General features: G+C 41.6%; 1 protein-coding gene across 1 annotated transcript in view; it reads right to left on the bottom strand.

The window, feature by feature from the left end:
• LOC136879105 (dipeptidase 1-like) overlaps positions 1-22,689 on the bottom strand; it is a 475,836-nt gene that overhangs the window by 89,922 nt on the left and 363,225 nt on the right. Inside the window, exons 7-8 of the mRNA XM_068228978.1 lie at positions 17,705-17,881; positions 2,426-2,510 (exon numbers count right to left, since the gene is read on the bottom strand). Coding sequence (XP_068085079.1) covers positions 2,426-2,510; positions 17,705-17,881 — 262 coding nt within the window. The remainder of the gene's footprint in view (positions 1-2,425; positions 2,511-17,704; positions 17,882-22,689) is intronic.

The following is a 22,689-nucleotide window of genomic DNA, read 5'->3' as shown; positions in this document are numbered from 1 at the left end:
TCTCGTCCAGGCATGCATTACGCTAGTCTTGCTAGTCAATCGCTTCATAAAATGATGTGTTTTTTGAGCATGGCAAGGGTATAGAAGATACGAGGAGAATTTTATCAATCTCTAGCACTAACATGTTCTATAGAAGGCTCCACATTTTGCGCCTATCCTTCTTAAAGTGTGTTAAAGAGTGATCAGCGTCGACACATCCATCACGGCGGCTGACGTGCAGCCCACTTGACAAATGGGAGCTCAATATCTACAGCTAACCTTCTTTTCATAAAATTCTTGGCCGCATCATTTACTCCCATTACACAATGCCTAAGTTAACAATACAGGTATATAGAGGCATTTTTGAAAGTCATTAAAGAGTTGGGTAAACTGAGTCTCGACGCCTGTATTGATATTCCTTTTTGCACTAAATTCCCCATGTTGGCTTGTAATGACTATGTCTTCTTCATACAGTCCATCAAGACCCATGGAGGAGAAAAAGACAAAGGAATCCATCATTCGAAACTTCAGTACGAACAAGCCATAAACAGCAAGTGAGGCTTTCTGTATAATCATGTCGTCACACAGTCCCGCTCGTGCGCGTGAAGAACTTGGGACATTCGTGCTTTGCAATACCACTTCTATGAGTATTCTGTTGTTTTAGCTCCTTTCTTCCAAACTGCGCTCCCTTTAGTCCTCCATTACGACAGCCACGAGGTACATTCTACCACAACACGTACACATGGAGGGTAAGAGATGTAGAGAGAGACCAAGGCTATTCAGTGTTTGGTGACTCAGTGATAGAAGGCCACGGAGCTGTACCGTATATAAAGAAGATGGCATAATACCGTATCCTCAGTTTCTAGTGATGCGAAGCGAGGAGAAGGGAGTATTACATTCTAAATAGCCTTGGTCACATAATAACATTACATGGCAACACCTCAAATGCTTGGCACACATCCTCCCTAACCTGACCGTCAGAATCAATAAAATTATCGTTCCAATTTCACGGTTATCCTGTTAATCGACTGCTCGCTGCACGGTATTGGATTACTCAGCAATTATCTGCTATCGCATAACACAATTAAGACGGAACAAACGGGAGGTCCGTGTTCACTGCTCCACATCCCTCAAAGTGAAAATTCAAAAGCAAGTATTTTTACACACGTTATCCTCTATTCCCTGCACGTATTTTTGTACTTGGTTGATTCGATAAAATATCGAGAATTCTAAATTGGATATTTTTAAAAGGCCATTCCCTATTTTCTGATTACTTAGAAGAAGGTGTCAATGTTTCTAAAGAGGCACTTTGTGCTTCACGTCGCGCCGACACAGACAGGACAGGGAAGGGAAGGAATCTACCGTGGCCTTGATTAACTCACATTCCCAGCATTTGTCTGGTGTAAAATTGGCAAACCATGGAAAACCATCTCCACAGCACTATGTGACCGTAACATGAACAAACATATTATGAAAAAATACTTTTGTCATTATTGCTGAAATCCTCTTGATGGAGTGAACTTTGGAACGCTGAATGCCAAATTCTAAATTCTACTGTTATTGCATTTGAAAGGTATAAACCCATTCTCAGTGTGAAAAACTTAGGAGTAATATGAAAATGACGTACAATATCAATGCAAGAATCATTCAAGCACAGAAAGCAATTCCAATAACAGCAGTTCAACGAAATGAAATAATTTTAAAACAATACTCATATTATGAACATCTAGAGCAGATGCCTCCATTTAACATCACACGGAGGTCTCGCTTCAACACCAGACGGAGGCCCTACCTATCATCACATTTCGTGAAACTTACAGAAGTCCCCTTTCAGCATCAAGTGGTTCATATCCTTGCGATCCTGGTGAAAAATTCGACACATCTATATTTTATGTAAAATGAGTGAAGTGATTAGTGGGGTTAGAACTGATCACGTCTTGGCAAGCCATGGCCTAAAATGGATTAGCTCGATGGACGAAATTAGTCCACTATTGCTTAATTTGGGCTGCCACCAATACAGACATCCTCAAGTAATTTCGGAATTTTTCTTGATACAGGCGCAAATCGGCCCTAATATGACGGTGACTGCCTTTCTGTTTACTGGAATTGTTTCGGAAGATACTGCGTCGGAATCACTGAAGTCGGTCTTTCGTGGTTTCGCATTTTCACACCAGGCTTTATCTTAATTAAGACCACGATGCTCGTTGCAAATCCTAGCCTAGTCATATCCCATGGTCGCTACAAAAGCCTGGCTGAGTTGGTACATCGTAAAAGTGATCTTCGATAGTTTTTGCATCATTACGAAAACTATGAGTGAAAATGAAAGTCACAGAAAGTAAACAATGGGACGTAATAAGTCACAATGTTGTATGAACAATGATCAGGTAAAACAGTACACGATCATTTGATCAAATTTCATAAATACACAAAGCTGAGAAAGACTCACCCGCTACGTCGGCTACGGTTGCTTTGGGGCCGCACTTCACGAAGTAGTTGTAAAATGTCACCATGACGAGCCCTCCGTTGAGAGCCTGTCAACAGAGAAAGGATCTGTTAATTCTCATACAGCATTGGCAGGAGAATACAATACTCCCTCCCACTAGTTTCGGATCAATAAAACAGGGGAAAGAGTGTCAGCATACTGTAAGCCACATACTTACATTTGTAAAATAAATTATTACAGTTATTTGAGCCTATTAGGACATTATAAATAATCGGTCGAGCTCTTTTACCCAGATATTACATATTGTTACGTATTCCAGAACAAAGATGTATCCTAACCTTCTTTTACATTAGTGATCTGTTCTACTCTGGAACATGTGGCAGTTCTCTCTTTGTTCAGTGCTGCTTTCTTTACATTTGTATTCATTCCTCTAAATTACCTTTCTTCTACATTGAATGATTAAATATTTACATTCCAAATTGTCTTTGTTTCTTTGTTCTCGGAAAATCAACTTAGGGGGCTGAAAAGTACTAGTGAAATAGAGGGTGAATTTCTAAAAGGTGTATATCTACAGTATATCTCAAACTTTAAATCTTACAGACGTGAACATTGGTATTTTCAAACTCCTGTAAAAATAAACGAACATTTATTTTTCTTTGAGACTACACTTGGGAGGGGTGGGGAGAAACAGACTCTAGAACGGGGTGAATTCATTATATGGGATACTTAGATCTCAAAAACTGAAGAAGTTACAAACGTGAAAATTGGTATTTGAAATCTCCTTTTAAAATAAAGAAACACATATCATTTTTAACGGAAAATAACTTAAGAAGGTGAAAAGGTCTGAGAAACGGGTTTTATTTATTTTTACGACGATAGTTATATCTCAAAAACTGAAAATGGTACAGGCATAGAAAGTAACACATGAAAACGCCTTCAAAGAAAAGAAACACGTATTCTTTATGTATAACACGACCTAATAGGTTGAAAGTCGATTTCGATTACGTATTTTTTCGTTTTCGGAAAATTCGCACGAGGGAGGGGCTGAAAAGAAGTGAAAAAGGAAAAATGTGGAACAGGGTGTGAAGTTTTAAAAGAAGTATATGTACAGTATATCTCAAAAACTTAATATGTTACAGACCTGAAAAATGGTATTTGATATCTCCGTTAAAAGTAAAGGAATACGTAGTTTTTCGTTTTCGTAAAGTAGACTTAGGTGAGGGGGGGGGGTGAAAAGGAATCTAACAGGTATAGATATAATCTCAAAAACTGATGATGTCTAAAACGTGAATTTTGATATTTGGAATATCATTTAAAAATAAAAGAATACGTACTTTTCGTTTTCGAAAAATCCACTCAAGTGGGGTGAAAAGTTCCAAAAAAGGGGTTGAATTCTATTTATGATGATACTTGTATCTCATAAACTGGCTTAACAGACATGCAAATTTGTATTTGGAATCTCTCTAAAAGTAAAGGAAAATATACTTTTTATTTTTGAAAAGGACTGAAATTCGGGTTTAATTATTTTTTTGAAGATTCTTACGTATCAAAAACTGAGGACGTTACCGACATGAAAACTGATATTTGGAATATCCTTTACAATTAAGGAACACGTGTTTTTCGGTTTTCAGAAAATTCACTTAGTGAAAAAGGGGTTAAATTATTCTTATGAAGATACTTATATCTCAAAAACTGGAGATGTGAGAGACGTGGAAATCGGTACTTTTAATCTCCTTTAAAAATAAAGAAACATGTATTTACATTTTTCGACCCGAGAGAGGGCTGTTTCTCACATGGACAGTTGTATGTCGTATCTTCAAGACTTAGCTATGCGAGTAGCCTGGTCATCTTAGCCCCGAAAGGGAATACCACAAACGTGGTTTACAACGGGGTACTGGGGTAAATGAAACTCAATTTTTCGGTGAGTTGTTATACTTCAGGTATTTTCAAGTAATATCTTACTGCAATACCGCGGAACGATTAATTTTATCAAATTACGAAGTCCACGGTGCAAAGCCGTGAGAAACGGCTTGTAAATAAATAAATTAATTAATTAATTAACGAATGGATAAGATGTAAATAAAATAATAGTGAATGAATAAACTAAGGAATAAATACATAATTGATGTGAAATAATCAAGGAAAATATTGAACGGGGCCGTGTAGGGTCGCTTAAGTAGAAACCGCAGCACGGGATAATTATTTTCGAAATGTGGTACATAGTTAATACAGGCTATAAGTTTATGGTAGGCATGTTATTTCTTAACTATTTCACACAAGTTTACACATCATGAAGACAAAATCGATCAGAATACATCCACATCCATGAGTTCCAAACAATTTCGTACCACTGGGGTAGTAGATGTGCTCAGCTGGGCTCCTTGGCCCAGAACTCGGCTCTTGACACTCAATCTTCTAGAATGCGTAATAATCAACGTACTTCGCACTCCTTCGCTCCAAAATTCCTCAAATGTTCAATGTGCTTTTAAACATATGGTTGTAGAACATTAGTAGTGTAGCAACAGCGGTTCAGAAACAATGGGTGCTGAATCAGCATTTTCCCAGGAGGTCATTGACCCCTGGCAAGGTCTCTGACCCCATGACGTCACGGCCACGTGCTTTGTTTATAACAAGACCACGTGCTCTTGTTTGACTGGTGTTAGGCGAGGAATTTGAATAAGAGAACGACCCTAACCTCACAGACGTCATCTTGAAGAGTCCTAACCTCACTTCACGTGCTTTTATTTACAAAACAAGACCACGTGCTCTTGTTTGACAGGTGTGAGGTGCGCAAGAGTGCAAGGCTAACCTCACAGATGTCGTCGTGAAAGGGTCTAACCTCACTCTACGCGCTTTTGTTTACACAACAAGACCACGTGCTCATGTTTGACAGCTGTCAACATGACTACGTGCTCTTGGTTGACAGGCGTGAGGCGCGGAATTTGAATAGGTGTGCAAGCCTAACCTCAGTGGGCTGGGTTAGCTCTGCGAACCGAGTATATTGCTTTGTTGATTTCGGGGCGAGGGTAGAGAGTAGTCCTCACCTCCCAGTCCCCTTACAAAAAATAGGGGATGTGTGATTGAGAGAAGTGCTCTCTCTTTTTCCCCCTAGAGGTCCAGCGCCTTGGCGATGAGTCCTCTACCAAAAATATTGGGTTGGATTAGAAGCCAGGGCATGTACACCTCTCCCGAGGCGACAAAGTGTTTCTGCCTTGAGCTTCTCAATTCATTGCATCGTTGAGCGCGTGGGGGTGCACAGATCCACGAGCAGTGGAGAGGGTAAAACGCGCGCGTCACGGACTGACGATATTTGCGCTCTTTTGTAGAAGAGATTGTAAAGTTATCTCGAAATTTAGGATAGTCGATTAGTTCTCACAACAGCGCATGCAGTCTGTTGGGGGAGTAGTGAAGTTGTCTCTCGAAATTTTTACCGTAGTCTGTTGGGAGAGATGTAAAGTCTTCTCGAAATTGTTTCGACTGTTTACACACAACAACGAATGACAGGCGATGATACCTACATAATTACCAGCGCAGTCTGTTGAGAGAGTTGGTGAAGTCATCTCGAATATTTTTTCGATTGTCGAACAGTTCATGCAACAGCACTGTTATGCGCGCGCGCAAACCGTGCCTAAAGATAACAACGCTGTTATCCGAGTGAGTTAGGAAGTAACTATTTACTGCCGTGCACGCCCTGAGTAAGGTGCGCACACAACCCACCGCTATCTTAACAGTTCTCTCTTATTCTTTTCTGACTACATGTAACTATCTTCCCGTTGCCATTTTCGAGGGACCTAACTACACAGTTGTCATATTAGGCCCAGTTTTATAGTCAGATGTCCCTTCTGACGCCATTTTGGAGGGGCCATGTCTCTATCCGACAGACTACTTAGTTGTGCACCTTCGTTTTCGAGAGATCTGCTTATGGCTTTGTTAACCTTCTTCTGCTTTTTCTTTATCTTCTATTACTACATCTTGCTTCTCTTCTTCAGATGTTTGCACAGGGACAGAACGTGTAGTGGCTTAGAAAATAAAGTAGAATAAAAACGCTCCGATGGTAAAGAAACGTTGAGTTCTTCTTCTTCCTTATGCATCTCCTTTTCTTGCATCTCTTTATCTGGTATTGTGAGGATAGTAACAGAATTTGTAGTAGGCTGAGACGATGTCGTATCGTTTCGATCACGCTTCTTTATATCGCGCTTTAGACAATCAATCAAAGTTTCTTAGCGCTCTACTGGTAGATTACATAAACAAATGTGTTTAGAATTCACATGCCGTGTGAGATTATAACGTCGGTTGAATGTAGCAGTACACTGTTTGCATGCATATATTGCGAAGTTATGCTTCACAGCTTTATGTCGTTGAAAATTGTCTCGTCTTGAGAAAAAACACACTACAAAGATCACACATAAACATAAGAGATACTTTAATATTAACGTGCATCACTTAGTTAGATGTGATGTACAATGCAACCGACAATAACAACTGTTCATCTGTTATAAGTAGAACTGATTGTCATGTAAACATAACTAATAACATATTTTCCCTTTTTTATAGAACTACAAAGTCAATAAGGAGAAGAGTGAACAGCGATGTAGGCCTAGTTTTACAGTCAGATGCCCTTCTCCTCCTCATCTAACTCCAGTCACCATCTTGGGTCCAGTTAGATGCCCCTTCCCCCCTCCTCATCTGGCACAATTTTACGGCCAATTTCCCTCCTCCTCATCTAGCCCAGTTTTATGGATAGATGCCATTCTTCTCATCCTCCTCATCTAGCCCAGTTTTATGGATAGATGCCATTCTTCTCATCCTCCTCATCTAGCCCAGTTTTATGGATAGATGCCATTCTTCTCATCCTCATCATCTAGCCCAGTTTTATGGATAGATGCCATTCTTCTCATCCTCCTCATCTAGCCCAGTTTTATGGATAGATGCCATTCTTCTCATCCTCCTCATCTGGCCCAGTCTACGGTCAGACGTCATCCCCTCCTGCTTCTCATCTGATGTAGTTTGTTACAGACAGATTCCCTTCCCTCCTCCTTAACTTTGGAGAGGCCTAACTACACAGTCGCCATCTTGAGCTCAGTTTTAATGCCACATTTCAAATATATAATGTTATATACACTGCCTGACAGAGCAAATGCAACACCAAGAAGGAGTGGTCAGAACTTTATGCCAATTGCAGGGTAGACTGACGTCACTGAGGTATGCTTATGATGTGAAATGCGCCGCTGTGCTGCGCACGTAGCGAACGATAAATGGGACACGGCGTTGGCGAATGGCCCACTTCGCACCGTGATTTCTCAGCCGACAGTCATTGTAGAACGTGTTGTCGTGTGCCACAGGACACGTGTATAGCTAAGAATGCCAGGCCGCCGTCAACGGAGGCATTTCCAGCAGACAGACGACTTTACGAGGGGTATGGTGATCGGGCTGAGAAGGGCAGGTTGGTCGCTTCGTCAAATCGCAGCCGATACCCATAGGGATGTGTCCACGGTGCAGCGCCTGTGGCGAAGATGGTTGGCGCAGGGACATGTGGCACGTGCGAGGGGTCCAGGCACAGCCCGAGTGACGTCAGCACGCGAGGATCGGCGCATCCGCCGCCAAGCGGTGGCAGCCCCGCACGCCACGTCAACCGCCATTCTTCAGCATGTGCAAGACACCCTGGCCGTTCCAATATCGACCAGAACAATTTCCCGTCGATTGGTTGAAGGAGGCCTGCACTCCCGGCGCCCGCTCAGAAGACTACCGTTGACTCCACAGCATAGACGTGCACGCCTGGCATGGTGCCGGGCTAGAGCGACTTGGATGAGGGAGTGGCGGAACGTCGTATTCTCCGATGAGTCACGCTTCTGTTCTGTTAGTGATAGTCACCGCAGACGAGTGTGGCGTCGGCGTGGAGAAAGTTCAAATCCGGCAGTAACTGTGGAGCGCCCTACCGCTAGACAACGCGGAATCATGGTTTGGGGCGCTATTGCGTATGATTCCACGTCACCTCTAGTGCGTATTCAAGGCACGTTAAATGCCCACCGCTACGTGCAGCATGTGCTGCGGCCGGTGGCACTCCCGTACCTTCAGGGGCTGCCCAATGCTCTGTTTCAGCAGGATAATGCCCGCCTACACACTGCTCGCATCTCCCAACAAGCTCTACGAGGTGTACAGATGCTTCCGTGGCCAGCGTACTCTCCGGTTCTCTCACACCTATCGAACACGTGTGGGATCTCATTGGACGCCGTTTGCAAACTCTGCCCCAGCCTCGTACGGACGACCAACTGTGGCAAATGGTTGACAGAGAATGGAGAACCATCCCTCAGGACACCATCCGCACTCTTATTGACTCTGTACCTCGACGTGTTTCTGCGTGCATCGCCGCTCGCGGTGGTCCTACATCCTACTGAGTCGATGCCGTGCGCATTGTGTAACCTGCATATCGGTTTGAAATAAACATCAATTATTCGTCCGTGCCGTCTCTGTTTTTTCCCCAACTTTCATCCCTTTCGAACCACTCCTTCTTGGTGTTGCATTTGCTCTGTCAGTCAGTGTATTTAAAATATAAATGACATTAAAAGTTAATAAATAATTGATGAACACTGTCAGCGATTTTTGTGTAACACTCACACTCCGGAGCTGACAGGGGTGAACAGATATCAACAGAGGTAATCAGTTTTGCGAGTTTCACCGTGCGGTTAGAGAAAATATTGATATTATTATTATTATTATTATTATTATTATTATTATTATTATTATTATTATTATTATTATCATCTCGGTGCTGACATTAATTAAAATCACGGCCCATTCCTTCCATCGTCTAGCCCTTTTCTATGCCATCATCTACATAAAATCTATCTGTGACGGTGCGACGTAAAAGCGGCTATCCCGGTCTAGAAAGTGAAGATTAACGACCACACGACACCTCGAGGCTAAGCAGCGAGTCGCTTAGTAGGCTGTAGCCCTTTTGGGGGCTGTTGCATTTGTAGGGTGCGGAAGTGAGGCTCTCAACTTGGGAATATTGTGTTGAAATAAAAATGAACAGTCAGTAAAACGTCAGGTTTGGGATATTTACCTGCATCTGAGAGCTATTTCTTAGTCTACACAGACTACATAGGATAGTTCATAGCCGGATTCGTTTCTCGGTCAGGTATACCAGCATCGTGGTATACATAGCGTACACCTTGACCCGGCTTGAGTGTTACAGCGCAGCATTTGCATAATAATAATTGTTGGGGCTGAATGTTACAGCCCCTAGCATTTGCTTGGTGCTAGCTGATAGATTTACTAGTATATACAGAATAAATTCTGCGGTGATTTCCGCTGAAATCGCTAATAGTAATTACAATATTTCATCATTTTAATTATTTCCATATTTGTATGCAATATACAGAAACACACCACTTTTCATCGCCATAGATAAGGGTTTTATTCCATCCCTGACCCGGTCGAAAACCGATCCTTAGTAAAATATTCCGTGTGTGGAAGTGGATTTACAGAGTAATCATAATGCAACACTGTTGAGAGGCATAAGCAGTAATCTGCCTTACTCTTTATTCTGCAGTTATGTTCATGAATTGGACATAGTTTGATCATTTTCGTCATTATACAGCAATGGCGAAACAAACATAACGCGCGCACGGTTCAACGCATTTTGCTGTGTGTGGAATTTGATTTACAAAGTAATCATAAGAGATTACTGTTTGATTAATTTCGACACTATAGCTAAATAGTTAGCGTCCTGACGAATGCGTAGGTACTGGGGGGATTTTATCCTTAACTCCAATGGTACGGAGGAGAGGGAACCTACGGAGGTCCTTTATCTTTTACAGACATGCAGGTCGTCTAATAGGCCGTCTACAAAACAAGCTATCTGTAAAGTGGATTCCGCTCTTCTCCTCTAGGCAAATGCTATAGTCGACACATACGACAGGCAGAGAATACCGCGAGCGGTTACAGGTAACGGTAACTATTCAGCCGAGGGAACGGACCAAGAAGTTGGAGCAATAATGATTGTTAAAACATGTTCATTATTTAAGTAATACAGTCTCCCTAGCACTTGCTGGTTAACATCACTGATCATTTTACGAAGGAGATGGGACAATATTGTCGGGGGCTGTGTCATTTCCTAGTTCACGGACCGGAGTTCGATTCCTAGCCACGTTAACCTGCATCTAAGGCTAGTTTATAATCTAAACATACACACACAGCCCTCATCAATATTATTACAGCGTTGTGGTTGCACAACTATGTAAGATAGTATTCATGGGTTCGATTCCCGATCAGGACGGGGATGATAATCTTAAAATCGCATTCGATTGTGTTAAAAAGTGTAATATTTGTTTAAATGACTAATTCTTTACTGTGCCAGAAGATTCTAATTCGATTCTCGGCTTCGGCTGGGGTCTGGGATGATAATGTTAAAATCGCATTAACTTATGTTTAAAAAAGAGGAATAATTGATTGACTGACTAATTCTTTCTGTGGCAGAAGATACTATTTCCATACTCGGCTCCGGCTGTAGTTTTATTTAAGATACATCCCCTAGTATTCGCCTCGTCTTAAAAAGGGCTATCCTAATTTATAGTCATGTATTATTATCTCCTCGGAAGAAAGCTTACAGCAGTGTGTGTCTCTAACCACACAGCCAATGCGCACGGTATTTCATATTCAGTATTTTATCGCCTAATCATAGAGTTTAACTACACAATCGTCATCTGGGGCCCAGTTTTACAAGTAGTAGCAGGCCGTTGTCCCAAGTTAGGTACTATCCCAGCATTTGCCTGGAGGAAAAGCGGACAATCCACTTCGCACATAGCTGAGATGAAAATCAAACCTACTACTACTCAGATAAATTCCTGACCTGACAGAGAATCGAACCCTGGTTACGAACTATCCCCTTAGATGGAGGTGAAAGTCTCTAACCTGGCCGGAAATCGATCCCCCGAGCCCTCTAGGTAAAGAGGCAAGAACTCAACTCACCCCCCATTACACTACACAGAAATTTGATACTTCCTGTTTCCTGTGATGGGCAGCAGACAGCCACGAGCGCTAGCAGGCCGACACACGCATTCATTTGATAACACACACTCAAGACCACCAATATTTTTTTAAATCATGTTCCAATCCTCTTATTTTTCATATGTAAGTAAATTATAGTATTCTGAGGTAAGCAAAATAATTAATACAAAGTGATTAGAGTGTGTGAGCATGTGTAGAAAAAAACACATTAATGCTTCCTTAAATACGTCGTGTACGCTCTGTAACGGTTAACGATGAGTCCTAGCTAATAACATTATCTACTAGACAGAGTGACAATAATAATAATAGTAGTAGTATTGTCTCAGCTACTTGGATGCGTGGTGTGCAGAGGAACCTACGGGCTTACAGCTTGAGTGCGCTCGTTAACGACCAGAGTGCACATAGCTGACTTCTAGCTAAGCACGTTATCTACTATAGACACAGAAATAATCGTATTGTCTCTACCTGGGTGCGCGGTGAGCTATAATCTATTTCTCTTCTTCAAACATTATATTATGTTAATAACGTTTGTAAATGTGTCTTTTTCCATTGGTATATTTACTGCGTTAGTAACACGTGCTCGAATGCATGTGCTATGTGTTGTGTTTAATATAATTAATTATTAAAAGTGATTGAAGAGTGTGTACATGTGTAGAGAATTAAACACGTTAATGCTTCTGTAAATAGGTCGTGTGCGTGCTGTAACGGTAAGGTATTTCGGTTCCGAACGCATCGTTTTCAATCTCTAAATAATGTGAACATTACAGTAGACAATTGAAAGTGTTCAAATCTATAAGCTCGAAATGCTTCAATCAAAAATGAAGTGTTCTAATTATCAAAAACGTGTCGTAAGAAGCGACTAAAATGGTGTCGCCTGAGCTATAGAGGCGCATGACAATGCGAATTTCAGACTAGGCCCTTCCGGATGTAAACATAATTTTCCTTCACGGTATCCCTGCCTGTCTGTCATTCAGGTCTGAGATTTTTACTTTATGTTTTCTACGGCATATATTATGCAGATTTTTCTCTATCGACGAAAGACTATACAGACTTAACGTTACAATCAAAAATTCAGTGTTCTAATCATTATAAACTTGTCGTAAGAGGGGATTAAAAGATTGCTGCGTGGCTATAGTGGCACATGATAATGAGAATTTGAACCAGGCCCCCCCGGACGTCGACATATTTTTACGATATTCCCTGCCTGTCCGTCATTCAGGTCTAAGGTTTCTTATTTTATCTATAACATACATTCTGTAAGTTCTTTCCATCATCGAAAGACTAAACAGACTTAACTTTACAATCGAAAATTCAGTGTTCTAATCATTAAAAACATGTCGTAAGAAGTGACTAAAAGGGTCCCGCCTGAGCTATATAGGCAAATGATAATGCGAACTGAACGAGTCCCTCCTGCCGTAATAAACCTGTCGTAAGAGGGGACTACAAGGAGTCTAGGAGGCTCTGAACTTTGGTGCGTGGGTAGGCGATAATTTTCCGTCTATTCAATAATATTTTTGACTATGTTTGATTCATATCCAGGTCAGAGATTTTACAATACTGTCAGTTAGTGCATCAATTTTAATTCCTAAATTTATGATTGACGTTTTATTCAATAATTTTTGTAACTATGTTTGTTTCATAGCCAGATCGGAGATTTTTTCACGGTATCCGCTGTCTGTCGTAAGTAGTGACTAAAAGGGTAAAATAATTTTATTTTTATAAACGCTACGTCAGTACGTGTACACACTTGTAAAATTTTGGTCTAGGGACCACGATGTCAGTGCGTGTAACCAATGCACTTTGTAACATTTGCTCGAAATGTTGCTACGTCTTGAGAGTTGTCCAACCAATCGTCTCCATAAAGTTTAGAGTCACCAGGAGTAATTGCCTAACGGCAAATTTATACCAATTCATAGCTGGCGAAATGACGTAATAATGTCAAGATGTTGTAAATAGTAAGCTATGTTTGTGCTGTTAAATGTGATGGCAAATCCCTACATCTGGATCTTTAGGCTAGAGTCCCTTTGTCGTTTCCTTCTGGTAATATTTAGCATACCTTGGTTAGGAACCCGGGGACGGTATTGTACTATCCGGGGTTGGCCTCATCTCAATAAAAGTGGAGGCGATGACATAATTCATGTGAAACATGTAAACTTTACGAACAGCCCACGAAAGCAGAGAAGCGAAGGTTCTGCAGGCAGAGATTGGAGAAGTCGGAGAATAAGGAACTACAGCCTACGCTATAAATAATTTTACAAATCTCACACTCGAAAGAAAACTAAATGTGAAGGCCTACAATTTAGAAAGCTCACAACATTGATCATCAATAACATTATATTGACCAATGTTTGTTGTGATGTGCTTTGTGTCTTGTGTTCCCACTCATCTCCAGTAGATAGGATTCCTGCTGCTTACCGAGTATTTTTTTATTTGATTTACGTCGCACCGACGTAGATAGGCCTTATGGTGACGATGGGATAAGAAAGTGCTAGGAGTGTGAAGGAAGCGGCCTGGGCCTTAATTAAAGTACAGTACTATCATTTGCCTGGTGTGAAAGTGGGAAACCACGGAATACCATATTCAACGCTGCCGACAGTGGAGTTCGAATCACCTATCTCTCGGATGCAAGCTCACAGCTGCGCACCCCTAAGCACACGGCCAACTCTTTCGGTCATATAGAGTGTAACAGCCTGTCTGAATATTGACGGGAAGTAGCTGGGCAGTTGGATAACTTTCTTCTTTAGCATGCCATTCCTCTGTTTCGTAATTTTTCTGATACTACTGTTACGTAACACACTGTTTCATCACAGCATTTGAGCTATTCAGTCCCTACTCTGAGGCACTGATTGGAATGAACAGCGTGTATACTTAACGGAATAATGGCGAAGGAGTGTTCACTGCAGTCTGCGGCCTGGTAATTCCAGCTCTGGAACTTTGGACTGTTAGGTCGGCAATATACAGAGTACTGTTTCTTATAAAATGTGCGGTTTTTCATTTGATCGAGTATTTTATTAACATTGATTTTAAACGCTACATTCCTACTGACGTTTTTTGTAATGACTTTTGTTGACTTCAGTTAGGAAAACCGCAAAGTCAGTCTTTCTAAGAATCACGTAGCGAAGCACGGGCACATCAACTAGTCTAACATAAGAGAGACTCACACGCGGCGCTAGTGTACTGCCCGCAGATTGAAGCGGAATTCAGTCTCCATTTATCAGATATTCGAACTATTAGGATTCAATCGTAATAATTACGAATTACCCATCTTAATTACGCCCTTTATGAATGACAGACCACAAATTACGACTTTGTTGATTTTAAAATGTAAGTGTACTAAGTGTTCAAAAGAATGCACAAGGGATGCCATTGCAGCTTGAATTCTCAGAATATTTATTTTTGGATTTCTCAGTAATCATACCCCTGCCCTTTCAGTTTCCTGTCCCTCTTTTAAGAATATTTCGAGTTTTCACGCGCCGAACACAGTAGAAAAATAACCACCTGTGAAGTGGCATATCTTGCGGTGTCTTTGTCTTCCATTGAAGTGTTTTAGTCCGTTTGTCTTTGTCATGGCCGAAAAGTGGTGACAAACTCCGTGAATACTGTGTGCGTGACTGTTTAAGAAGTGCTTATTACGTTTTTGGTTACGCATATTGCGTGTGTTACGAAACGCGAAAAGTTTAAAATAAACAATGAAGCGATTTCTTGTGCAGGAAACTTCGTGTGGTGATCAGTGACGCTAGTAAGAAACCAAAAATAGTTCAAAATTTAGGGAGGAATACCCGAAAGGATGGCCCTGTTTATTGCGTTCCTCAGAATTTCCTTCACACGTGGTTTGTAGTATGTATGACCACGAATTTTTTAGTTTTCAGACTACTGTCGTAAAAACATGGCTAGCAAAATGCATACGGATCCAGCCAGGCTGAGGGACACGAACAAGAATTTAACCATTTTTTCTAAATTCTCGGAAGATTTAAGCTCGATAACAAATGCCGAGTTGCGCTTACGACTTTTCTTGTTGACACAAGTTGGTTTTAGCCTGCAGTAACCGTGCGGGATGTTTGTTCAAGAAAATGTTTCTCAATTCGAAAATAGCTTCTTCAAAGTACCATTGTGCGAGAACAGGAATGGGAGCGCTAGTTAAAACTTTGGCTTCTACAATTGGGGGAAAGGTAACTGAGTTAATGAAGTCCCATCCCTTTGCCCTGACAACAGACAGCAGTAACGATATGAATGACAAAAAGCTCTACCCATTAATTGAGACGCTTTTCGATGGGGAATCTATGCACATTTTAACGATAATTCTTACAATTGGGGAATCCAACGACAATACAGGCAAAGGAATATTCACTGTTTTGGAAGATGAGGGGAATTCCTTGGGATAACTGCGTAGGTTTTGCATGTACTGTGACAGGTGTTTCCAAAGGCGCGAGCTCATTTATTTGAAAAGAAAATCCTAATATCCGCGAGCTAGGCTCTTGCGCACTTAGCTGTTCCAAAGGGGTGCAGTGATCTTGTAAATGTTAATATCAAACAGTTTAAACTCATTTATTACTATTTGCCGAAGAGTTCAAAGAGGCAAAACGCTTTCAAAGTATGCCATGAAGTTTTTGGTGCAAAGGCTCACAAAATGTTGAAGTTTGTTCCTACCGACCGATTATCTCTTCTACAGTGTGTATCAAAGGTCTTAGAACAGTGGATCCGTTTGAAAATGCTCTTCTGTGAATCGGATTCTGACAAGGACAGCTCAGATTTTCTGAAAGTTAAGGGACACTTTGAAAATCCATCTACTAAGCTTTACCTTTTGTTTTCCGGTTCTGTTCTTCCACTGTTCACCTTCTTAAATGTATTCCTCCAACAAGAGACACAACTTATTCATCAAATGAAAATGAAAACCTACAACCTGTTTTACAGTCAGTGATCGTGTCAGGGATGGAATGAATGAAGCCCTCACCTTGCGGCGACGATAGGAATTGAGCCGGCTGCCAAGGCCTGTCGCACTCCTCTGGGGCAATGATTAATGACTGACAGATGAAATGAAATGATAGTGGAATGAAAGATGATAGGGAAAACCGGAGCACCCGGAGAAAAACCTGTCCCGCCTCCGCTTGGTGCAGCACAAATCTCATAAGGAGTAACCAGGATTTGAACCACGGAACGCAGCAGTGAGAGGCCGATGTGCTGCCACCTGAGCTACGGAGGCTACACTTATTCATAAACTTCATTCAAAAATAAATTGATTCTTTCGGAGACCTTATCATTCGCTTTGTGAGAGCATCCTCTGTTGCAGAGTCCCATAGTAACTTGCTTGATGTGATTAGTTCTGCTAAAAAAAGTTACAGAAAAGTGACAGTGATTTAGTCCTTGGAGCAAACACAAGCGCTTAAATAAAGGCAGTTTATCAAGATGAAACTAAATTGAAAATTTTTAATTTCGATGTCATAAGTTCTATACAAAAATAGATGACTACATTGTCAACAAATGGCCAATTAGGGATAGTTTCTCGAGAATGCTGAAGTTGCTGATGTTTTCCAGAGGAAATCCAAGAGCCTTTTTATCAATAGAATTTATGATTGACCGGTTTCCTAAAATTCTGTCATCAGAAGAAATTGATTCTTTGGAAACAAAATTTAGTCGTTTCCAATTTGATTGATTGTCTTTTGACAAGGATGAAAGTGCCGACAGACTTTGGTTCGAAATATCGAAGATCACTGATCCTTGAGAAGTATGGAAGTACCCTTCACTCAGTAAGGTAGTGAAGGCTATTGTTCTAGTACCCCGTAGCAATGCTCCGGCGTAAAGATTATTTAGTTTGGTGAGGAAGAACAAGACTGAATTTCGCGCAAATATGAATACCGAACTGTTAACTGCTCTGTTAATGCAGATGATGCACATGATATCAAGAGATAAAGTATGTCACCAGTGTACGTTTACCAAACAGGAACTACAAGCTATACCCAACGAAAAATCTGAACCTTCAACCTCCACTCAGATATGTACTGCAGATCACGTAAGAGTCATGCACTGTTTATATGCCAGGCTTTGAATATGTTACATCTGGTTGAATGGTATGTTGTTCGTTGATTTTTCAACGACGTGTTAGTTAGTGAGATCTCGAAAAAAAAGATTCTACCGGGCAACAACGAACAGCTGAGACTGGTAAGACTGGCAGGACATCGCCTCCCAACCATCAACCATGGTTGCGTGAGTCCTTTCTAAGTCAGGAAACAAGTAATACAATGAATACTAGAGTGAAGATCGTGTAGCTCAACTTACGAGGGACTGAAGTACGTCGTCAGGCACATTTCTTGACGAGTTACAGAGGGCGAAGGCTGACGAGTGGGAGAAGATAACAGGAGCTTTACTGCTGGCCAGCGCATCCTTCATGGTAGGGACTGAGGCATGAGACAGGTCCACCATCATACCAAGTCGGTTCATCTCGCCCACCACAGCCTGCACACACAAATGTTACAGTTGAAGGAAATGAAAGACAAACTAAAGAAACGGCTAATGATTAAATATCTATGAAAATCGTCTACAAAGTGGACATTTTGGTTAAATTACATCATCGCACGCCTACGAGTTGTATACTTTATTATTTACATAAAGCACTAATTCAAAAAAGATCTTAATGGCAAAGAAGAAGCAGATAAAATATAAAAGATTATTTATTATTATTATTATTATTATTATTATTATTATTATTATTATTATTATTATTATTATTATTATTATTATTATTATTATTATTATTATTATTATTATTATTACTCTCATGTTCATTAGTATGTTATGCAGAAATGATTAGCATCCATTTCAGCCACCTAGGTTCAGCATGTGTCCTGTTGCCTTAGTTGGCACTGGATCCTCCATGGGCACTGACAACTTGTTCCATGTGTGATGGCATCGACACGTATAAGGTGCGAATGGCGTCCTGGGGTTTAGCCAATCATGCTTCACCTGGTTCCATCGTTCATCGTTCGTGGTTGGCAATGAGTCACAGCGCCGCACCCGTCGTTTCATCATATCCCACACATTTTAGATTGGCGACATGTCCAGCGATCGAGGGGGCCAGGGCAACAGTCTGACATCCTGTGACAACAAGAAGGCACGTGTTCGTGCAGCAACATGTGGTCGCGCATTGTCCTGCTGAAATATGGCGTCTGGGGTTTCGTGCAGAAAGGGTGTGTCTACGGGTCGCAGGATGTCATTCACGTACGTCAAACTGGTCACAGTGCCCTGGACACGCATCACCTGTGATTTTTGGTTGTACCCATTAGCACCCACCACCATAAGGCCTTGAGTTGACGCTGTATGTCTTGTGCGAATGCAGTCAATGTAATGCCTGTCCCCCTGTCTGAGGCGAACCAAAATGCGGCCATGATTTTCAAACAAACAGAAACTGGATTCGTCCAAAACAGTATCTGCTGTCACTTCTGTCCCCAGTGACGTCGTTCCATACACCATTGCAGTCTGACATGTGAAGGCACAATAGTTAAATGTATGCGAAGAAGTGGACGACGCGCCGGTAATAAACGGCGACGGATCTCACTCCTGATAGTGTACTGTTCCACTGTTGCGCCAGAGCCGAGGAGAACGCCGATCTCTCCTGCAATGCCTTCCGGATGAGGTGTCGATCTTCTCGGAGGGTGGTCTGGCTGGTGCGACCAGTCCCATCTCGTCGTGTTCCCGGCCTTCTGTGAAATATTCTGTACACACCCATTGACACATTTCATCCCACACGAGCATCTATTTCCCGGATGGATGCGTCACGTTCCCTCATGCCGATAACGCGCCCTCTTTCAGACTCAATTATTTGACGGCACGGTTCTCGCATACGCCTACCAGGCATCCTGCATGTCTGCTCAAGTCACACTGATCCATTACCTTCGGTTTATAACGACATCGACAGCTCAGCGCTTTCCCTTTTTCACTTCCGATTTTAATTTAAGAGGGGGTGAATGTGCAGTTGTAAAACCAATGATCACCAACAGCATTGCTGTCCTCAGCACGAATAGTAATTCGCTGAGGGTCTGCCTTTTTGTATTGAACTGAAGACTACAATTTAATTTGCATTACTGAAGTATCGTAATTGAGGAAGAGCCGTAAGAAAGGTAATTACGAAGAACGACAGGCGTGTAGCTGTAGTGTGGTTGAAATGTCTGTCCTGAGCAGTTTATAAACCGACATTCAGACAAAGCAGAAGTCGAGCCGTTGATTAGATATCAATGAAGAAGTACTTTAATCAAAGATGGTTTAAATGAACCAAATGAAAAAGCTAATCGACCAGTAAACATTGGTCGGAAGGGAGGAGGTAAAATGGATCACATCACTCATGCTAGAAGAAGCATATTGCTGGGTTTGGAGACTTTTGCTCACTGCCCTAGTATAACGGCTAGTGCCTCTGAGGTCCGGATTCCATTCATGGTATTATTTACTTCAGTGATTTATGGTTGGCAGGAGGGTTCATGTAACTCACCTACAACAACATGAGGACACTTCCCTGGGGCAGTCTTTAATGACTGACAGATGAAATAGAATTAGATTGCAGAGTGTTGATGGAATGAAAGATGCCAGGGAAAACCGGAGTACCCGGCGAAAATCCTGCTCCGCCTCCGCTTTGCCCACCATAAATCTCAAATGGAGCGATGGGCATTTCAAGCAGTGAACTCAGCGGTGAGAGATCGATGCGCTGCCACCTGGCGCTATCCATAAAGTATTTGCTTTTAAAATTTACTTACACAAGAGAATGGAGAGCGATGAAGAGGAAATGATTGCGCCTGCTGTCAGAGGAAAATTCAATTTTTGTGCTGAGAATATTAGTGGCAAGGATAGTCAAAATGTCCCTACCTGCCGTATTACGAAGTGTAGCACAGTAAACACTAGGTTATCATTTTAAGAGACTGCACAGTAAGGCCGATAGTACGATGACCGTACGCTATTAAAAATGGAAAGAAACACCGTTTGCAGAAGGTAAACTGACCAATTTCACAGTCCTTAACTAACGTTTTACCAAGGGATTTAAGATCAAAAGTGCTCATCAATACTGGCAATAGCTGTTGAAATGCCAAAGAAGAAAGTGATTTTCTAAAGAGCTAATCCTTAACTGTAATCTTCATGTAGCTGTGAGGCGGGTGGGGTTATGCAAATCTGTGCATAAGTTAATTGCTTTTACACCAGTTTCAAAATGTATGTTCCCGATATCCGATCTCAATTAAACTGTATGGTGAGAAGTTTTAATGTAAACTCGAAGTGGTTAATCGTGGGCGGAAGTGTTAAAGAAGACGTCACCTGCTCCACCAAGAGTTTCATTACTAGTGTATTTAATTACTGATGCAAATATATGTCTGTAATGTAGATTCCAACGATTTCTTGAAGCATGAATATTCTGTTCACAATATTGTCCGTTCAAATCGTAATGAATTTTAAGAAGGTGTTTTCAACGTTACCTACATACTGCAATGCAATAGATTTTTGACATTAATAATAATAATAATAATAATAATAATAATAATAATAATAATAATAATAATTGCCTGACCAGCTTCTGGTTGCTGACGTCTAAATACGGAAATTGTCGGGAGTGAAAAGCGAATCGTTATCAATAAGAATCAGATGGTGTGGTTTCCGGGAAGAGGAAGCAGCTATTTTTCTAAATCTCAATGGAGGGGTTTATCAAAACGTAGCTGAATTACTCAGCGACAGAGGCGCTGTATGTCCTCGGTTGGTCCAATAAAATGAAAAAGAACATGTTTGTGGTGTGAGGAAGTGTGGATCACTATGGAGAACAAGAGGTATTTTTTCAAAAACCTGTAGCAATCAGGAGACGCTGTAAATTGTGTTTCGCGGAACTGCTGAACCCTGTGACAAGCTGTTGTATAATGTTCGTACAGGAGCACTGCAAGCACCCGACCAAGATCATCAGGACATATAGTACATAGGGATAATGAAAATCGGATAAAGACGGCTGCGCGAAGTGCCTGTCAGGGGCCTCAACGGAAAAATGTATATAAAAAGTTGTTCGTCCTATATGGATCAGGATGAACATAAACCTCATAGTTACTGAGATGAGGGCAGCTGGATAGAATTCGGAACGAAGATCTCTGACACCAATAGCGATTCTGAGAACGGCGTTTAAAATAGTTTAGACGACCGGAGGAATGTGTGGACAGGTTTGTAGTGAAACAGCCCAAGATAATATGGAGAACGTGTGTGTGGTGGTGGTGATTATTGTTTTAAGAGGAAGTAACACTTGACAAGCATCCTCTGTGAACACTAATCAGAGGAGAAACGGAAGAGGTTTGACTGTTTGAAGAATGAAGATAACGCCTCATGAAAGACAAGGGTCACAAAGGGCGTGAAAATGAAGACTCCTTAGACCTCGAATGCTCTAATACCGTCGAGGTCAGAAAAGAAAAATAGCTGGCCAAGCGAGGCTGGGTTCGATAGGTAAACATGAGGAACCTAGCACAAATAAGTGGATGCATGCCAGGATTCAGCTAAGAGCCCCAGGGTCACTAAATTACACTCCTAAGTGTCCACGCGGCATGTGTGTTAGGAAGAATCTGAACAACACCATTCATGATTCGAATACAGTTCAATATAGGAACTACTGGAGGAGCCATCGGGCAAGAAACAGAAATAGAAGAAGTGGGATTGTATGGTCTCAGCTACCGTGCGCAGACCTGAAGTACTGCCTAGCAACTTTGAAACCCCAATTTTGCTGCTGTGTAGCACGAAGACTAGAGGATTTCTAACCCGCTGTACAGTATCACCCCGCCTCTCGTAAGAGGCGACTAAAAGGGTCCCGAGGACTCTTCACTTGGGAACGTGGTTTGGAGACCATGGGATCGTTAGATGAGTTTGACATTGATTGAATTACTTGTGCCAGCCTCTTTACATTCATATATCTACCCCGACCTCCCTTCCTTAACTCATTCTTTTCCGACCCCGACAATCCGACGGTCGACGCCTAGAGAGTTTTTCAGTTACATGCCATTCGTGGCCATTGTCTTTGTTTGTCCGATACGTTCATTTTTCGAAGTGTGACATCCTTTCCAATTCTCCCTATGATTAGTGTTACGTAGAGGATAGTTTCCTAGTTGTGCTTCCTCTTAACACAATAATCACCACCACCAGCAACAGTAGTTCCTATGACTGAGTGCTTCACTAGAGATCTTTAACAACCTGACAACCGTCATTCAAAACTCGACTACACCAGCGGGAATCGATCTTGCACACTTGGGACACCGTACCACTGC

Source organism: Anabrus simplex, chromosome 8 (assembly GCF_040414725.1).
Source record: "Anabrus simplex isolate iqAnaSimp1 chromosome 8, ASM4041472v1, whole genome shotgun sequence".
NCBI classification, from domain to species: Eukaryota; Metazoa; Arthropoda; class Insecta; order Orthoptera; family Tettigoniidae; genus Anabrus; species Anabrus simplex.
The sequence above is the reverse complement of the archived record's forward strand: the minus strand, read 5'-3'. Positions and strand labels throughout refer to the sequence as shown.